Genomic DNA, 20,147 nt, shown 5'->3' on the forward strand with positions numbered 1-20,147 from the left:
AAAGGCTTTTATTCCTTTTTCATAACACTAGAATTTGTGGGCAGACAATGGCAGTGAATGTTGGAAGATCTGAGAAAGATGGAAGAAAGTGCTGCTTGAAATAGCACATAGTTAAACTCTGGAATTTGCTCTCAGGAAGTAAAGATGGGCAGCAACGTGGATGTGTTTGATTGAGGATTAGAAGAAAATAATGGAGGAGAAGACTAACAATGGCTACTAACCAAGTTGGCCATGTTCTTCCTCAAGTGTTGGAGACAGTATTCCTCTGAATGTCAGGAATCACAAGGGGGGGGGGGTTGACTGGTGTTGCTGTCCATTTCGACAACAGGGTTCTGTAACAGCTGGACTGGTTCAGCAGGCGAATGCAAGCAGTGCCAGTTGAAGCTTGTGGAAAATCTAACATTAGCACAAATCTTGATTGCCTCAAAGTGGAAAGGGATGCTTTGGTGGGGGTCACGTAGCATGGCTGCTGTGGTGAAACGGGATGCACTACCCCTGACAACAAGGGAGCACAAAGTAGACACAATTAAATTTGACATGGAAGGCTGGTGAGGGATTTCAAACCTGAAATCTTGCTCCCATCCCCAAGCACTATTATTTCCCCCAACAAATGTTGCATTTGGATAAATGATACAACACACATTATTTGCCATATATATTTATTTTGGACATGATTCAATGACCTCATTTGTGCATGAAAGTCAAATGCAGCCTGTCTTTGAGGAGGAGCTTCTAAACTTCTAGAAAGAAAGCCTGGGAGTCCTCAGGCTGAGACCACCCCTGCTTCAACCACTAGGCCACCAATTTCCATAAATGGTGGGCTTTTCTGGGTGGCGGAGGTTTGCCTTCCCTCAGCTACAGCTCATTGGCATCGTCGTCTATTGCTTCAGTGCACTCTGCTTGAGTGACCTCAACTCCTAATGATTCAAGACCAGTCTCCATCATCCCTTCACCGTAGTCACACATACTAGCTGTTGCACAGCCTCGGACAGCGCCCATCATGGTGCTTCCCCCTGTTGGAAAAAAAAAACATACATATGCTTTTGAAATCCAAAACCCTCTCCCTCAAACAGAAGGGTGGGGAACTTTTTTCAGACCAAGAGCCTTTTTCCAGTCTGGGTGACCTTCTGGGAGGTCCACATGCCAATGGAAACATATGTAAAATTCACCTTTACACGGCAGTCTATTTTATACATACACTCAAACACCCCTCTCTGTTCTCCCTCCAGGTAACCAAGAGTCCAGGGGCAACAATCCAGCCAGGCCAAAGCATACAGGTAGGGTATGAAGTGGGGCTTGCGAAGGGTGTGGCTTAGGGAGAGGAGGTGTGGCTAAGGAGGATCCGAAGGGCCAGAGAGAGAGAGAGTGTCCTAGAGCCTTTGGCCCCTGGGCCTGTGGGTCTCCATCCTGCCCCCCCCCAATGTAAAGTGCCATTTTAAGATGCATTTTTATTTAACAAAATCTATAAATCGCTTGATTGCTGTAAAAACTGCTAGGGGTTTACAAGAAATACTTACACTAGCAATAAAAGCAGTTAAAACCATTAAAACATTTAAAACTCAATGGAATGAACAGCAAAAGGGAATAGAGCATGTCCCTATCTGAATAGGCTTTTTTTCTGGGGGAAAATGGAATAAACTGGTGCAGGGTTCCAGGCAAGAACCCCAGAAATCACTAGTCCCTTCCCTGTATTCTCCTCCTCCTCCCACCTCCTTGTGCACACATCCCTCCTCCTTGGGCTCTTGCCCATCCCACACACTCTGTGAGGGCAACGTGGGTCTCCTAATAACTTTCAGCACGCTTAATAAACAAAGTATCCCAGCGTCTTTTAGCTGATGCCATGACTGCTCAAAGTGGCATGATGCTTCCTTAAAGATGGGGCCCTAGCTGCACTCCATTATACAAGACTCACCGAACTTCATGCGACCCCCAGCGTAGAAGCATTGATCCTCCTCATTTCTGCAGCTGACGGTCTTATTGCCCTCACACTCATCTGTCAAGGTGGAGAAGCAACTCGGGCACTTCAACCCATTGGGCTCCCTCGTCTCATGCTCAGGCACTGGAAAACAATCACCACACCACACCAACATTGCAGTTAGTCAATGTATTTCTTTTGCAGATGCAAACCACAACTTGCTGTATGTGAGGGGTGGGAATTGTACTCCTCCTTCAAAGAGCGATGCCTACCACCTTCCAGCACTTCTCCAAGTGGAGTGCTTCAGCCATGCTCCATTCATCCAGGGCTACATTAAGGCATGGTGCAAGGGATTTCTGGCTGGGGCCACATTCACAGCATACATTTCAAGCAAAGGGATCCCACTTTAAGCAATTGGGCTTAGCACTGAGCACCACTGGGGGGGGGCATTCTGAGAGATAAAATGGTAGCCACGAATGGACATAAACAATGATAAAATTCTACAAAATGGCCCTCTTCCTGAGAGCGGGAAAGAGAAAGAAAGCTCTTAGTAATTTTATCCTTAAAAACATCACTTCTGGGAAAACGTGTGCTTAGTTTTGGTAAAATAATGATTTCACCAAAGAAAAAATGGTATCTAATAAGAGCTATTGTGTGGGGTTTGTTTGTTAATCCATAGCTCTGTGAAGGGAATAGGGGTTTCCCAATTAACTCTCAGCACCACTCCCAGAATTCTTGGTCCTAGTGTTGTTATAGTGTTTACAATAAAAGCTTACACTAGGGTGTTGGGAATGCTAAGGTGAACCACAATATGGTGCCGCCTCCCACCAAGAAGGGAGGGGTGAGTGAAGGTCTACATCAGGTACACGGGAATGTGAACATCTATATCAGGAACAAGGGTGGGAGGAGACCAGAGTTCTAATCTGTACTTGAGCCACAACACTTGCTGGGTGACCTGGGGCCAGACACTGCCCCTTAGCCTGACTTATTTTACACGGGTGTTTGAGGCTAAAATGGAGAGCAGGAGAGCCAGACACGCCACCTTAAGCTCTTTGAAGGAAAGAGTAGGGTTGTAAATATCAGAAGCTGCTGCAGGAGAGGGACTGTGAGTAACATCATGTGAGGAATGTTTCTAGCACTAAGGTAAAACTGTGAAGCTCCCTTGTAATTTTTGCTCATGAATGCTGCATGTTGTTCAAGTAATCTTGTTATTGGTACATGGTTTTTGGTTTTGTTCTATGTGCAGTTTACTATGCTATGTTATTAAATAATGCAGATATCCTCTTAGAAAGCAGATATCCTCTGTTGGCGAAGGCAGGAGCCCACGTTGCAGATGTTTGAAGAAGGCCTGGCGAATCCAGACGTATCATACTGCCTTATTACTCACTGGATCACCAGCTTTTTGTGGTGAGTGGGTTTGCACGTTCCTATGATCTGTGTGAGTGAAGCCATCCGGAATCCTGTACTCCTAACAGGGTCACCCAAGGCGGTAAGGTCAAAGGGAAGGAGCTAGACAAAGAATGATCCAAAAAGTCCTCAACGGCAGAACAGGTGGATGATAATAAGTGGTATGTGAAGGTGGATAAGGGCTGCAGCAGATAGGAATCTACTGGTTCATTGCGACTACTCATGCCATCGGAACAGAGCCCTACTGTGAAGACTGTGCCTTGGTCAGCATGCACTGATCTACACACATAAAACAAATTCACGTACTGGTGTCTTCCAAAAACCCATCCCAAACCCAAACCCCAAAAGTCACCTGGCAATCGACAAATGGTAATGGGGGCAGGATCATGAAATCTGGAAGCCCCTAGTCATGAACCAGCACATGGGTGGTTCATACAGATTCAGTCGTTTCAAATTAAGTTACGAGGCAGCTGAGCAGCTCGGCAGCTGTATCCATGACTGAGCAGCCCTTTTTAGGATCCACTCTGCTCACCCTGGAATGGGGCAGGGGCTAGAAAAGGTGCCCTAAACATAGTCGTCCTCCCTTTCCCCCTGACTGGATGACCGCACACAGTGGGGTCACCACCTAGCGGTTGTAAAACACAATTGAATTTTGGAACATGGAATATACAGACTTTGTCAGATAACACAGATAGCAAGCGTTCTGAATGCAGAACTGCCATCATTGCAAGAGAGCTGCAACGTTTTAACATCAATATTGCAGCGCTTCAAGAGACTCAAAGAGCAGACGAGGGACAACTGAAGGAAGAAAAAGGAGACTACACTTTCTTCTGGAAAGGTCTATCTGAACAAGAACTTCGGTGTGAGGGTTTGATTAGCTGCTTGTGCGTGAAAACGTGCTCCCTCAGAGTTTGTGCGCCCCCACAAACCTCCGTGTGTGACGGAGCTCCTCAGACATGTCTGCTCTAGTCACTAGTAGAGTCCGACAGTGGCTGTCTGCGGAAGCGTTTCCAACAAAGAAGTTCCTTAACGGAAACGCGTCTCCTGGACTCACGGCGTGACAGTTTCCTGCGAGGTATGGGTCTCCCTATGGGAGACTCCGATACCTCCCCACTGTTCTCGCTGGAAGCCTCCCTGAGCCCTCCCTCCTGCTCGCATTCCCTCAGAGACCCACTCCTCCCCCTGCTGGTCCCTGCTTCAGCAGTTGAGTCTCTTTCATCCTGCCTGAGTCCCTCCACCACCTGATGCTCTGATGGCAGTTCCCTGACATCCGGGTACATGGGGTATCCTTTGCTATAAAAAACGATCTTGTGAAGCTCCCGTCAGAAGTCCCTACTGGCATTAATGAGTGACTCTCAACCCCCCAAATAAAGCTTACCAAAAACCAACAGGCTACTCCTATAAGTGCTTATGCACCAACACTGGATGCCGATGAAGACATTAAAGAATTTTTTTACTCTCAGCTGGATACTGCTCTATCAGAGATGCCTAAGGAAGATAAACTCATCCTCCTGGGTGATTTTAATGCAGGAGTTGGGCGAGATTTCAATCAGTGGCCTGGGACTATTGGGAAAAAAGGAACTGGCAACAGCAACCAGAACGGAATCTTACTTTTGACGATATGTGCAGCGCACTACCTTGTTACTACCAACACACTCTTTTGACAGAAAAATAAATTTAAAACTCCCTGGAGGCATCCTCGGTCAAACCACTGGCACCTCTTAGGCCAGGGGTCAGCAACCTTTTTCAGCCATGGGTCGGTCCGCCATCCCTCAGACCATTTGGTGGGCCAGACTATATTTTGAAAAAAAATATGACCGAATTCCTATGCCCCACAAATAACCCAGAGATGCATTTTAAATAAAAGGACACATTCTACTCATGTAAAAACATGCTGATTCCTGGACCGTTCATGGGCCGGATTGAGAAGGTGATTGGGCCACATCCAGCCCATGGTCCTTAGGTTGCCTGCCTCTGTCTTAGACTATGTTATTGTGTGTGCTAAAGATCGCCGTTATCTGCTCCTTACCAGAGCTATGACGAGTGCCGACGACTGCAGGACTGACTAATATGCTCCACAATGGTTATCAATATTATACCTTAACGCAGGCTTCAAGGAAGGAAAACAAGGCGCAAAATGAACACCCAAGGCCTTCAAGATCCCATTAAGTGGGATTGCTTCCAAATGACTCTTAAGGGCCATCTGCTTTCAGAATTCCCTGATAACATCGAGGAACACTGGACCAAGCTAAAAACATCCATTATTGCAGCCTGTGAACCAAGCCACAAAGACCATCTATGGGCCAATAATTCATGGCATATGCCCCCTACGCTCAGCAGATAGTATCTGCTGTACTGTTTTTAATATTCAGTTGGAAGCCGCCCAGAGTGTCTGGGGAAACCCAGCCAGATGGGCGGGGTATAAATAATAAATTATTATTATTATTATTATTATTATTATTATTATTATTATTATTATTATTATTATTATTATTATTATATCACATGTCTAAAAGATAAAGAAGCTATTGCACTGTGCTGGAAAGAACGTTACCAACATCTCCTTAACCGCAACTCTCCCATAGCTGCTGAGGTCCTTTCACAAATTCTTACACAAGCTCACAAGCTCATCAAAAAATTTGGGAGGGAGAAGAGATCCCAGCAGAACTTTAAGGAAGCCAAAACTATCAATTATTTTTTTTAAAGGTGACAGAACTGATTGCGGAAACTATTGAGGCATCTTTCTATCAGCTGCAGGTGGCAACATTCTTGCAAGGATCTTAGCAAACCATCTCTTAACAATATCCGAGGTGACTGTGCCTGAATCCCAAAATGGTTTTTGGCCTTCTAGGGGGACAGTGGACATGATTTTCACCACTCAACAGCTTCAAGAAAAATGCAGAGATCAAAACCAACCCCCGTATGTGTCGTTTTTTGACCTAAGGCGTTCAACACTGTAAATCGTAATAGACTGTCCTTCTGAAAATTGGCTGCCCAGATAAATTTGTAAGCATCATCCGACTCCTCCATGATAATATGACAGCAACAATTGCAGATAACAATGGCTCTCAAAGTGAACAATTCACGGTGGGATTAGGTGTTAAACAGGGTTGTATTATTGCCCCAACTCTATTCATTATTTTCATTGCCATGATCCTACACTTTGTCAAAGGGAAACTCCCCACCGGAGTAGAAATAATATATTTAACAGATGGAAAGTTCTTCAATCTGAGCAGGCTGAAAGCAAAGAGTAAGGTTACAGTAACTTCCATCATAGAGCTTTAGCTTCTGTCCCTAGTTTGAAAAGGATGGTGATACAGGCCTGTATCAGCAGCTGGTCTACGCCAGGAGCCTAGCCGTGGCTTAAAGATGGAACCTTCATATTAATTGTTTCAGTGAGGGCCACATTTCCTTCAGGGCAACCTTCTCAGTGCCACATGCCAGTGGCAGGGCCTGTTGCAAAAGTGAGTGGAGCAACAAATGTAAATCTTTTTTACTTTTTATTTTTTGCACCACCTGCTTGTTCTTCTCTTTGTCTTTGTTGTATTATTTTACCAAATGCAACATTTGTTGGGGAAAATAATACAGTGGTACCTCAGGTTAAGTACTTAATTCATTCCGGAGGTCCGTTCCTAACCTGAAACTGTTCTTAACCTGAAGCACCACTTTAGCTAATGGGGCGTCCCGCTGCCGCCGTGCTGCCGGAGCACGATTTCTGTTCTCATCCTGAAGCAAAGTTCTTAACCTGAAGCACTATTTCTGGGTTAGCGGAGTGTGTAACCTGAAGTGTATGTAACCCTAGGTACCACTGTATAGTGTTCCTCTATAATATGTAACTAAGCATCACTGGAGTCCATTGCATCTAATATATCTTTATTAGCATTTTCTTTAACCAGAAGATATCAATTCCCTGAATGCAAACCTCAAAGAAATCAATTCCCTCCCACACAAGAAGGACAGATGCCTCTCCCGCTAAAAATATCTGTACAAATGCAAATGCATCAAAGAAAATGGGTCACTCTAGGTTTGGGGGCTAGAACTCTGGGAAACCAATGAGGCAGTGACGTGTAGTGGTTAGAGGGTTGGACTAGAATCTAGGAGACCAGGGTTAAAATTCCACTGTAGCCATGACACTTGCTGAGTGGCCTGGGGCAGGAACCATCTCTCAGCGTAACCTATTTTACTGGGTATTTTGAGGCTAAAATAGTGAGCGGGAGCTCAAGAGTTTTGGAGGAAAGCATAGGATGTAAATACCAGAAGCTGCTTCAGGAGAGTAACTGTGAGTAACATTATTCTTTCCTAGTGTCACCCTCAGGCACCTCCTGGAGCGACTGGCTGCCACCATTCCTCCTTGTCTTGCCAGTCCCTGACATCAGGATACTGCCAAAAACTTGTTTGTCTTTCTTTGACCTCTCTCATTACTTGAGTTTTGTGAGACCATCTTTCCTGATGATGATACTTACTTTCGGGAGGTCCGCTGTTGCACATATCTGTCTTGCAGCAGGAGATCTTGCTCTGGATGTACATTGATGACATTATGGAGGCACTGGAATAGTCTGCATCGCACAAGTCTGTATCGATGCAGGACTTGAGAACCATTGCTGACCCCAAATGTGCTATAAAAGAAAGAATTGGAAAAGGAAATAACTAGACCTGGAGATAGGGCTGGTCCACCTATGTGGAAAGGGTTGATGATCACCTTATGTTTGCTGATCCACAGGGGCAGGAGATCTGACCATCAAGAAAAGCATCGCCTGATGCTGCTGCCTTTGAAGCTGTGGTGTGATCCTTGGAGGCAAGATCTGTCACCTCCTTGTCAGTTCCTCTCCCCCATTTGAGCCACCCCATGTGAGCCCGGCCTTGGCTGGGGAGGTCGGGGTATAAATAAATTATTATTATTATTATTATTATTATTATTATTATTATTATTATTATTGTTATTGTTATTGTTATTGTTATTGTTATTGTTATTGTTATTATTGTTATGTCCCTTTTTTCGTGGCAGGGACCTTGGAGCTCCTTCCTTTTTCTTTTTTAATATAATGTTTGTTAAAATTTCTTTTTTCCTTTATAACAACCAAATACAGTTTCTTCATCACATATTGTTGTTGTTTAGTCGTTTTGTCGTGTCCGACTCTTTGTGACCCCATGGACCAGAGCACGCCTGGCACTTCTGTCTTCCACTGCCTCCCGCAGTTTGGTCAAACTCATGCTGGTAGCTTCAAGAACACCATCCAGCCATCTCGTCCTCTGTCGTCCCCTTCTCCTTGTGCCCTCCATCTTTCCCAACATCAGGGTCTTTTTCAGGGAGTCTTCTCTTCTCATGAGGTGGCCAAAGTACTGGAGCCTCATCTTCACGATCTGTCCTTCCAGTGAGCACTCAGGGCTGATTTCTTTAAGAATGGAGAGGTTTGATCTTCTTGCAGTCCGTGGGACTCTCAAGAGTCTCCTCCAGCACCATAACATAACACCATCACATATATCTTTGCTCAAATTGAGCTTTGACTTCCTCCCGCCCCCCTCCCTGACTTCCATATTCAATCACTTTTATCTTCGCAATTCTAAATCACCCTATTTACCTTATCTCCATACTTAAAAACTTACTTCTAATATTTATAAACAGGTATCAAATCATAACCTGTCCTTTTCAAACAGTTTGTTGCGCTGGTTTCGGATTTCTCCCGTCAGTCTCGCCAGCACGGCGTATTCAATCATCCTTGTCTGGCATTCTTCCAACGTTGGAAGTTCCTGCTTCTTCCATTTCTGGGCTAAAAGTATCCTTTCTGCCATGGTAGCTTACATAAATATATTTACCGTATTTTTCGCACTATAGGACGCACTTTTTCCCCTCCAAAAATGAAGGGGAAATGTGTGTGCGTCCTATGGTGCGAATGCAGGCTTTTGCTGAAGCCTGGAGAGCGAGAGGGGTCCGTGCGCACCGACCCCTCTCGCTCTCCAGGCTTCAGGAAGCTATCCCAAGTCTTGCAAGCCCAGCGGGATGTCCCGCGGGCTCGCAAGGCTTGCGGGCAGCAGCCTGCACCCAAAAGCTGGGGACAGCGGGGAGGCGCAGAGCCGCCACCCCGCTATTCCCCGACCTGATCTGGAGGCTGGCGGGGGGAGAAGCAAGCCTGCTTCTCCCCCCCACCATCTCCACAACCTCCAGATCAGGTCGGGGAATAGCGGGATGGCAGCGCTCCGCCATCCCGCTATTCCCCGACCTGATCTGGAGGCTGGCGGGGGGAGAAGCAAGCCTGCTTCTCCCCCCCCCCAGCCCCACAAGCTCGGGGGATAGGGGGATGGCGAAGCGCCGCCATCCCGCTATTCCCCGACCTGATCTGGAGGCTGGGGGTGGGAGAAGCAAGCCTGCTTCTCCCCCCCACCAGCCCCACAACCTCCAGGCTTCAGGAGAGCCCCACCGCCAGCCCCACAAGCTCGGGGGACAGCGGGAGAGGCGCAGCGCGCCCTTCCCGCTGTCCCCCGACTTGGTTAGAAGGCTGGTGGGGGGGAGCCTGCTCCTCCCCGTCGCCAGCCCCGCAAACTCGGGAGACAGCGGGAGAGGTGCAGCACGCCTTTCCCGCTGTTCCCCGACTTGGCTAGAAGGCTGGCGGGGGGAGAAGCCTGCTCCTCCCCGTCGCCAGCCCCGCAAACTCGGGGGACAGTGGGAGAGGCGCAGCGCGCCTTTCCCGCTGTCCCCCGACTTGGCTAGAAGGCTGGCGGGGGGAGAAGCCTGCTCCTCCCCGTCGCCAGCCCCGCAAACTCGGGGGACAGCGGGGGAGGCGCAGCGCGCCTTTGCCGCTGTCCCCCGACTTGTCTAGAAGGCTGGCGGGGGGAGAAGCCTGTTCCTCCCTGTCGCCAGCCCCGCAAACTCGGGGGACAGCGGGAGAGGCGCAGCGCGCCATCCCGCTGTCTCCCGACATGGTTTGGAGGCTGGCGGAGGGCTTCCTCCTCCCCCAGCCCCGCAAGCTCCCAGAGCGATGCCAAAGCTGCGCGCAGCTTCGGCATGGCTCTGGGTCCCGTTCTGGGGGAGGGGGAAGCTCGGGCTTCCCCACCCCAGCCCCGCGCCTGGTGGGGGGGGGGATAAAATTTTTTTGCCTTTATTTCCCCCCCAAAATCTAGGTGCGTCCTATGGACCGGTGCGTCCAATAGTCCGAAAAATACGGTATGTCTTTTTTGAGGGGAATTTCTTCACCTATGATCGCAAATAAAAAAGCCTCTGATTTTTTTACTAAAAGTATTTTATATAACATATCCCAGTAGACTTTAATCTTAGGACACATCCACCACATTTGAAAGAAATTCCCTTCCTTCTCCTTACAGTTCCAAAATACCTTATCTTAAGTTCTATTCATTTTAGCAAATACCACCTCGGAGCTCCTTCCTGAGGCTCCCTCCACCTCGCTGGTGCCCATGTAGGCACACTGCCTCTTTCCTTGTGGGGTGGTCATTCACAAAGCGCAGGCTGCAAAGCCACCCTACCTGTGCCTTGCAGGGCGGCCTGCACTTCCTGGCTGCCTTCGACTGGCAGAGTGGCTTCCGTCTTTCCTCCTGTGCGGAAAAAGGAAGCCAGGTGGCAACCAAGGTTGTCTCCGCCCAGAGCCTGCACTCCGCTGTCGACTCACGCAAGGTGGGGGCTCCTTCAAACTTCTCTATTGAGAGATGGGCAGCCGTGCCCCCTCAACAGGAAAGGGTCACATGGCTCGCATTTCCCCTGCTTAGCAGCTGATATACCGCTCCTACTTGTGTGCAAGCAGGAGCGGGGTTGGGGCTTTGCAGCTGGGGAGGGGGAGCACTTTAACAGAGCCCCCACCCCACTACTTGTTCATGTGAGCCAGTGGCAGGTTGGGGTTTTCGCAAAACTGCTTGGCTGAGTCGAGGGCAGCGGTGTGCTCTTAACCCAAGCAGTTTAAGGAGGGAGGGAGGGAGGGAGGGAGGGAGGAACAAGCTGTATAAGCCTTGTCCATGCAGCTTGTTTCTCCCACTGCAGGTATATGGAACAGACCACGATGATTATTTCACTCAGTGATATATCGTTGATGAAACTGCCACCCCTCCTGAGTCCCTCTGCCTCCAGCTCCAGGCTGCAGCTTGTTTTGTTTTTCCGCAGCGTGCTGGGTGCTGGAGCCAGAGGGACTCAGGTTAGGCGGGGTTTCCCTACCGATTTACTGCTGAGTGAAGCTGTCATCACGGTCTGCCCCTCATACTGGTCCTGGGGTGATATATCAATAAATCGCCCAGGCCTAATCTTCAGTCACCCTTTCTTCCATGTCTGCGGGGTGGGGAACATTTCATGGTTTGACTCAGGTATCCAATTGTGTTGAGCTGGCCCTGCTTGGAGCGGAAAGAGAGCTCTCCAGTTTTATCTATTTGTTGAATGTGAGTCAGGACTGGAGAACCTTTGGCTGCCCAGAGGTTTCTACCACCCTTCTCCTTATTGAGTGGGATCAGTTCAGGAGGCTTCATGGGAAGCAGTTAATGAATGAAATAAGTTTTGTGGCTGCCAGCGTGGATGACAGGGTGGATAAAAAACATTTTTTTTAAAAAAAATCAAAATAATCAGATTTTTAAATTTAAATCAGATTTTTTAAATTTAAATCAGATTTTTTAAATTTTAATCAGATTTTTTAAAATTTAAATTGGTTTTTAAAAAATGCTTTTGGAGGATTCCCCCTCCTAAAGATAGTTTTCTATTTAAGTTACATTATAGTCCAAAGACTATACTCATCAGGAAATAAGGATTTATTTTAAGCTTTTCATGTGTGCTATAACTCCCTCTAAGGTTTTTCTAAAAAAATCGTTTAATCACATCAGTTAACAAACATGGATACATATGCTATAATGTTATTGTTTTAGTTAAATAAATTGTTTAAATTGTTATTAATGAAATGATTATTTTTCTCCTTCCAATAAAGTACAGCAGAAAAGAAGTCCAAATATAAACAGTTAATTTATTAAACCTCACAAAATTTTATAATTATCTGTCAATGTTTTTCTAATAGTATAGCCAAATCAGTAATTTTTGATATAAATTTAAAAACTACTCTGAAAATTTATTATTCCAAAAACGAAACCTTCATCTAGTTGTAAATATTAAGATTATACCAGCAAGAATGAGTCTTTATGTAAAAAAATGTTGTAAATCAAGTTTTACTGACTAGTGATTTAAATCGTGATTTAAATCAAATCCACCCTGTAACTGTGGCCTCAAGGTCCATAAACAGCAACACCCTAGTGGTCCCGGGCCCTAAGGAAGTTAGATTAGCTTCAACCAGAGCCAGGGCCTTTTCAACACTGGCCCCAGCCTGGTGGAACGCTCTGCCTCATGAGACCAGGGCCCTGCAGGATCTGATTTCTTTCCGCAGGGCCTGTAAGACAGAGTTGTTCCACCTGGCCTTTGGCTTGGAGCCAATTTGATTTCCTCCCTCCCTCCCTCTCTTTCTTTTTTCTTTTCCTTCTCCTCCTCTGATGAGGCTACATTTTAATATTTTAATGTTTCAATATTTTAATGTTGTATTTTAATTTTGTTTTTAAGTTGTAATCATTCAACTTGTTTTTATTATTCCTTGTAAGCCGCTCTGAGCCCGGCCTTGGCTGGGGAGGGCGGGGTATAAATAAAAGTTAATAATAATAATAATAATAATAATAATAATAATAATAATAATAATATAACTGGACCAATGAGAGTCGATGCTAGAGCTCATAAAGGGAGCATGTACCACAGGCAATTAGGAAGGGGCAATATGTCAGTGTCAGTTTCTCTTGGTTTCTTATTTTAAGTTCATTTCTCCACATTTTCATATCAGTTTCCAACTCCCCCCCCCCCCACCCCCCATCAACATTTAGTGTGAATGTTATTTTCACTCTTAGGCCCTATCTGCAGGGTCATACTGATTTAAGCAGTCATGGTTTCCCACATGGGGGTGGGGGGGGATGTTTGTTGACCATCTTGGCTGTGAATCCTGGCAGACTAGCTCTTTGCCTTGCAGGTCATTTTTCACTTGGCCTACAAAACTACAAAAGCTGGGGCTGCTGAATGGACACTTGGGTTGGGGTATTGTTTGGCTTGTTTTGTTGCTGTTACTGATATCCATCTTTTCTATCCTTAGTTTTAGCTCTTCTTATGAATTAGGTGACTGTTGCTTTATTTTGTTGTAGGTTCTTATATGCGCACTTTACCTTAGTATGTGCGTCTGTCTACTGATTACATGGCCGGACAACTGAATTGCAAAAGTGGGAGAAGGGCAGATTCTGAAGGATGGCTTTGTTTTGCTCTGCAAATTGAGTAAACACACCTTTAAATATGAACTGACTTGAATTTCTTCCTTGCTCCTACAGGCAATGCAGAACCTAGAACACTACTTTATGAAAAGTCATGTTCCGTGGCTTGTGGCGAAGATATGCCCTTAGAAAATGAGTCAGGGGGTTTACATTTTGGTGATCAAAGAGGTTGAAAGTTCTTCTCACTCACACACTTTGCCAACTGCAAGGGAAGACAAGCAGGACTGATCACTGGACTCGTCACACTCCTCAATGGTGCCATTTGTGCAATCCTTTCCTTCATTCCAACAAGACTCACATGTCAGAGATGCCACTGCAGACAGGGGGAAAATGGGTTTAGAAAACTTTAGTAACTGTGTAGGAGGAATAGGTCTGCGTCAAGGTACAGGAACAGAACACTTTCTGCTACAAACTCCATCTTACGAGAGTCAGCAAAGGCCACCGAATGTGATAGCTTCAAAAGCGGACTGGATAAATTCATGTTTACCATCCTCAATTGATATATTTTTTTCTGCAACATTGGAGGCACTATTTGAATACTAGTTTCTGCAAATTAGTATATATTCCTTCAGTAGATCTTATACTCTGAATGGGGGTGAGCCTTGCATAGACCAGAGAATGGTTGTCCAAGATGGCTCCTGCAGGCTGAGGGAGAGGACCAGTAGAGAAGGTGTGGGGAAACCTTTAACCCTCCCGAAGTTGTTGCACTGCAACTCCCATCAGCACCAGCAAACATGACAGACTCTTGTAAGCACACCTGGTACCCCTGGAACCTGACTCCACTCAGAGATTGGGGTGGTGTGTAACACCAGCAAACTAAAAGATTGCATGGGGGGAGCAGGATAATTCTGCTCCGAAATATGAGAAGAATTGTGCCTATACATTGTCTCCTATCCTATCATAAGTTTCTACAAATGTAAGCAACTTTCTCTTTACTTTAAATCAGGCATGGCCAAAGTCCATTTCAGGGGCCCACTGGTCGGTTTAATCCGGCCCCTGTGGCAGTTTATTTTCCTGGGGTAAAATCCTGAAAACATCTAAACAACTTCAGTCCTAAAAATGCTCAAAAACTTTGGTTGGTCCTTTGGTCGGCCCCCACAGCTTTTCTCTTCATCAAATCTGGCCCTCTTTGAAAAAGGTTTGGACACCACTGCTTTAAATTTAAGCTAGGATTCTGGTTTATTGAAGAGTGAACTACTGCCTCTTTTGCTCCCCCAATGTACTTGGGGATGCCACACCTCTGTATGCATTTGGTAAAATAAAGATTTAATATTAAGAACAAAGTTTCAGGAAGAAGGGGCAGAATTTGAGTGGACGATGAGGCAAGCAAACAGGAAAGAAGTTCAAGAAACATACTCTTTGTTGTAGATGAAACCTAAGATTCTGGTTTACCTAAGAGTGGGCAACTGCCCCCATTGCTCCTCCAATGGACTTGGGGATATTGCACCTCTCAGTATGTATTTGGTTAAATAAAAACAAATATAAACATTGGGAAGAAACTATCTATGATTGAGGATCCCTTGTAGCTTGACCATATGCTTTATTCCTCTCCCTTTCAAAGGAACCTTGTTCTTTTCTTCTCCTGCTTTAATGGCTGATCCCCCTACTTAGTTCCTTCCTGGAAACAGGATGATCAGCACAGCAGTTGTGGTTCTGCTCACCTGGGTTCAGAAGGGTCAAGAAGAGGCAGGAGATCAGGAGTGTCTTCATCATTCTAGAGAGCTGAAAAGACAGGAAGGAGTTCGAGAACAGCACTGGGCCAAGCAAGGAACTGATGCATGAAGAGGCTTAATTTGAGGGATTTATAGAAGATTGCAAGAAGCACTTTGACAGCACCCAGGAACAATGGGTTCAGGACAGTGTCACAAATTTTTTGAATTCTAATCATGCTATACCATAATGTAAAGCACAATGTTGAAAACCAATTGAATCTCTTCCCCCTTTCAATAACTCCAAGGACACGTCCCTCCTAATCTGTGCCAGCGTCAATTTCACCATCATGGATGTGGGGAAACGAGTCCCTTCAGGTTACAGCACTGAAATTGGATTAGGTTTCTGGAAGCCCTGACAGCATGAACTTTTTTGAAAGGGGGACAAATGTCTGTCAACAGTTTCCCTTGTGGTACAGTAATAAAATGCACGGAGACCCGGATCCCCTCCCTCCCATTAAATGTAGTTGCATTTGGGGCAAATCAGTCTCTTCCCCCTTCCCAGAGCTCCAAGGACATGTCCCCCCTTTAACCTGTGGCACCCACAATTTCACCACCCAGGAAGTGAAGCCCCATCAGGTGACACCAGAATTCAAAGCTCAGCAGTGAAATTGGATTAGATTTCCAGAAGTCCAGGCAATTTTGCCAGATTTCTCTTATAGTCAGAATCACGAATTTATTTATTTTTGGTAAGGGGAGACAAGTGTCTGTCCAGTTTCCTTTGTTGTACAGTAATAAAACGCACAGTTACTCATGATCTAGATTTCCTCTGTCCCATTAAATGCACTTGTTTGGGGTACAGAATTGGTCAACTTGCTCTTTAAAATAAGTTGGTTAGAGTTAAGAGAATCCCATGGACTGCAAAAAGATCAAACCTATCCATTCTGAAGAAATCAGCCCTGAGTTCTCACTGGAAGGACAGATCGTGAATCTGAGGCTCCAATACTTTGGCCACCTCACGAGAAGAGAAGACTCCCTGGAAAAGACCCTGTTGCTGGGAAAGGTTGAGGGCACAAGGAGAAGAGTACGACAGATGACGAGATGGTTGGACAGTGTTCTCAAAGCTATTAACATGAATTTGAATAAACTCTGGGAGGCAGTGGATGGCAGGAGTGCCTTGGGTGCTCTGGTCCAGGGGGTCACGAAGAGTCGGACACGACTAAACAACAACAGAGTTAAGAGCAGGGGGTGGGGATTGCAGGTCTGTGTCCAGAGGAAATTGCAGATTTAAGGAACTATCTTTTACTGGGGTTGGATATACACAAGCACAGCTCCACGTCCTTTGCTTTTGTTTCACTTGTGATGCTGATGAAAGTCAAAGACAGTGCGAATGATGTGGATTTGTTGTGAGAGGTGGAAAGTTGTGAGAATACCCTGAAAGGAAGAATGAATGGTGAAAGCCTTAGAATTGTATTTTAATATTCTGCTGGAAGCCATCCAGAGTGGCTGAGGAAACCCAGCCAAATGGACGGGGTATAAATAATATATTTATTATTAAATTATTATTATTATTATTATATGCAGAGATGGCAAAGGTAAAGCAGGAGAGGCTGCTAAAACTGAGGCTTTCCCCCACATAATGCATTGGATCTGAGGGGCAAGCAGAGGGCAAGGCCTCCCTGGGCGGCATGGAGGGGGGAGTGCAAGGAGTCTAGATTTCTCTTCTCCCCCAAAAATCTTTTATGTTTGTGTCTAATGTTGCCACTTTCAAAAAAATATTTATTGGTGCATTCTTTTCTTTTTGTAAATGTACCAAACATGAAATAAAATAAAACTGGGATTATGGGGCATTCTCAGGTCAGTGGAGGATATACATGCTGTGTCCTGTTCGTGATGTGGCTGTGGAACTTGCCATTCTTCTGACAGAAGATGCTGTATGTGGGGGGATGGGGTGGGGGACAAAAATGGGGTGTGTGTCTGTTGTGTGGAGTGAGAAATGTCCATGTTTTCATCTGAGGAATGTTGGAGGGTATGCAGTGGCTCTTTAACATCAATATGAAGCTGTTGGGAAGAGTCAATAGGAGTTTTGGAGTGAAACTCTGGATTGGTGCTTGGATGCCATGGTGCATGACAGCCAACAAACTGAGCTTGAACCATGAAAAATTGGAAGCCTTATGAATTTCTGTGTCTTGAAGATAGGTCAATTGCTTGGCAGCCTGGACACAGGGGTTCATGCACTGGTAACTTCAAGACTTGATTATGCCAGCATGCAGTGGGGCTGTCTTTGTATCAGGTCCAGAAGCTGCAACTATTGCAGAACACAACAGCCAGTGTGCTCATAGCAGCAGGCTACTGGCTACGTGTCACTCTATTGCTGAGACAGTGGCACTGGTTGCCAATTTGCTGCCAGGTCACATTCAAGGTGCTTATGTTTATTTCCACTGATTCCTGAGCAATGTGAGCCAAAAGTGCCTTGAGGAATGCACAAACCCTTATGCTACACCTCAAGCAGTGAGATCCTTTTATTGGGGGCAATTCTTGTAGCTCCCTACACATCAGAGGTTTAAATAAAAAAAATTCCTTCCAGTAGCACCTTAAAGACCAACTAAGTTAGTTCTTGGTATGAGTTGGTCTTTAAGGTGCTACTGGAAGGAATTTTTTTTATTTTGACTATGGCAGACCAACACGGCTACCTATCTACTACTACTATCAGAGGTTTAGTCAGCTTTCAATTCACAGGAAGCCTTTATTGCAACAGGACAGAGAAAAGCTGTTATTCCTTCCTCACAATACTAGAATTTGTAGGAAGCCAAGGACAGTGAATGTTGGAAGATTCACGAAAGATGGAAGAAAGTATAGTGGTACCTCTGCTTACGAACGGGATTTATACCGGAGGCCTGGCCGTATCCTGAAATCTTCGTAACCGGAGGCGCCTGTTCTGCACATGTGTGCGGCGCCATGGAGCACTTCTGCGCATGCACAAGGTGCACAGAGCGCTTCTGCATGTGCATGAACGGCAACCCTACTTCCAGGTTTGCTGCATCCACAACCTGAAAGTTACATTACCCGAAGGTAACACAACCCGAGCGGCCGCTGTACTGTTTGAAATAGCACATAGTTAAACTCTGGAATTTGCTCTCAGGAAGTAAAGATGGGCAGCAACGTGGATGTGTTTGATTGAGGATTAGAAGAAAATAATGGAGGATAAGACTAACAATGCCTACTAACCAATTTGGCCATGTTCTTCCTCAAGTGTTGGAGACAGTATTCCTGTGAATGTCAGTTTGTGGGAATGACAAGTGGGGGGACGGGATGGGACGGGATGGGGACAACTGGTGTTGCTGTCCAGTCCTGCTTTGAGGCTTTGCACCGGCATCTTGCTGGTCATTGCAACAACAGGGTTCTGTAACAGCTGGACTGGTTCAGCAGGCTGATGCAAGCTGTGCCAGTTGAAGCTTGTGAGAAATCTAACATTAGCCCAAATTTTGATTTCCTCAAAGTGGTGCTCACCCAGTGTACCTGCTGAAGATGAGGGGATTCACAATGTACCTGCTGAAGAAACATGGTTTCACAATTTCTTTCTAAAATCACCAAGCTGTTCATTTGGCTGAGTAAAGGAAGAAAAAGGAGAGAGAAAATTGGGAAACTATGGAGGCCTTGAGTAATCTATACCAGGAGTGGGGAACCACTGACCTGGGGGCCAAATGCAGCCACTGCATTCCCCTCCACAGGGCCTAGGGGCCTGGGGTGCAGGTAGTACAGTGGTACCTCGGGTTAAGAACTCAATTCGTTCTGGAGGTCTGTTCTTGACCTGAAGCTGTTCTTAACCTGAAGCACCACTTAAACTAATGGGGCCTCCAGCTGCTGCTGCGCCACCGCTGCACAATTTCTGTTCTCATCCTGAAGCAAAGTTCTTAAACCAAGGTACTATTTCTAGGTTAAGTTAAAATTGGACATGGAAGTCTGACCTTGGATTTCACCCCTGCGAAACATATCTCCCATCCCCAAGCACTATTATTTCCCCCCAACAATTGTTGCATTTGGTAAAATAATACAAAACACATTATTTGCCATATATATTTATTTTGAACATGAAAGTCAAATACAGCCTGTCTTTGAGGGGGAGCTTCTAGACTTCTGGAAAGAAAGCCTGGGAGTCCTCAGGCTGAGACCTCCCCTGCTTCAACCACTAGGCCTCCAATTTCCATAAATGGTGGGTTCTTCTGGGTGGCGGAGGTTTGCCTTCCCTCAGCTACAGCTCTTTGGCATCGTCGTCCATTGCTTTGGTGCACTCTGCTTCATCGATCATAATTCCTACATAATCAAAACCAGCCTCCCTTAACCCCTTAACGTAATCACACGTATTATTTGTTGCACAGCCTCGGATAGCCGCCATCAGGTGGGTTTCCTCTGTTGGAAAACAACAACAACATGTTTTTTTAATCCGAAACCTCTCCCTCAGATAGAAGGGTGGGCAACCTTTTTCTGAAAAAGAGCCGTATCCGTTCTGGATGAAAATGGAAAATAACTCCAACCTTTGCTTTTTATGCACAGGACAATTGCTGGAGGGATCCCGAGATTTCCAAAGCTACCGTATTTTTCGGACTATTGGATGCACCGGTCCATAGGACGCACCTAGATTTGGGGGGGGGGGGAAAATAAAGGCAAAAAAAAATTATCCCCCCCCCCGCCAGGCGCGGGGCTGGGGCGGGGAAGCCCGAGCTTCCCCCTCCCCCAGAACGGGACCCAGAGCCATGCCGAAGCTGCGCACAGCTTTGGCATCGCTCTGGGAGCTTGCGGGGCTGGGGGAGGAGGAAGCCTTCCGCCAGCCTCCAAACCATGTCGGGAGACAGCGGGATGGCGCGCTGCGCCTCTCCCGCTGTCCGAGTTTGCGGGGCTGG

General features: G+C 46.1%; 1 protein-coding gene across 1 annotated transcript in view; it reads right to left on the reverse strand.

The window, feature by feature from the left end:
• Window positions 1-13,867, reverse strand: part of LOC308590594 (phospholipase A2 inhibitor gamma subunit B-like) — a 39,621-nt gene extending 25,754 nt beyond the window's left edge. Inside the window, exons 1-2 of the mRNA XM_081200786.1 lie at window positions 13,788-13,867; window positions 7,786-7,938 (exon numbers count right to left, since the gene is read on the reverse strand). Of these exons, the coding sequence (XP_081056912.1) occupies window positions 7,786-7,921 (136 nt within the window). The 5' untranslated portion in view covers window positions 7,922-7,938; window positions 13,788-13,867. The remainder of the gene's footprint in view (window positions 1-7,785; window positions 7,939-13,787) is intronic.
• Between the last annotated feature and the right edge of the window lie 6,280 nt (window positions 13,868-20,147).

This window comes from Podarcis bocagei (assembly GCF_964188305.1).
Source record: "Podarcis bocagei genome assembly, chromosome: 7".
Lineage (NCBI taxonomy): Eukaryota > Metazoa > Chordata > Lepidosauria > Squamata > Lacertidae > Podarcis > Podarcis bocagei.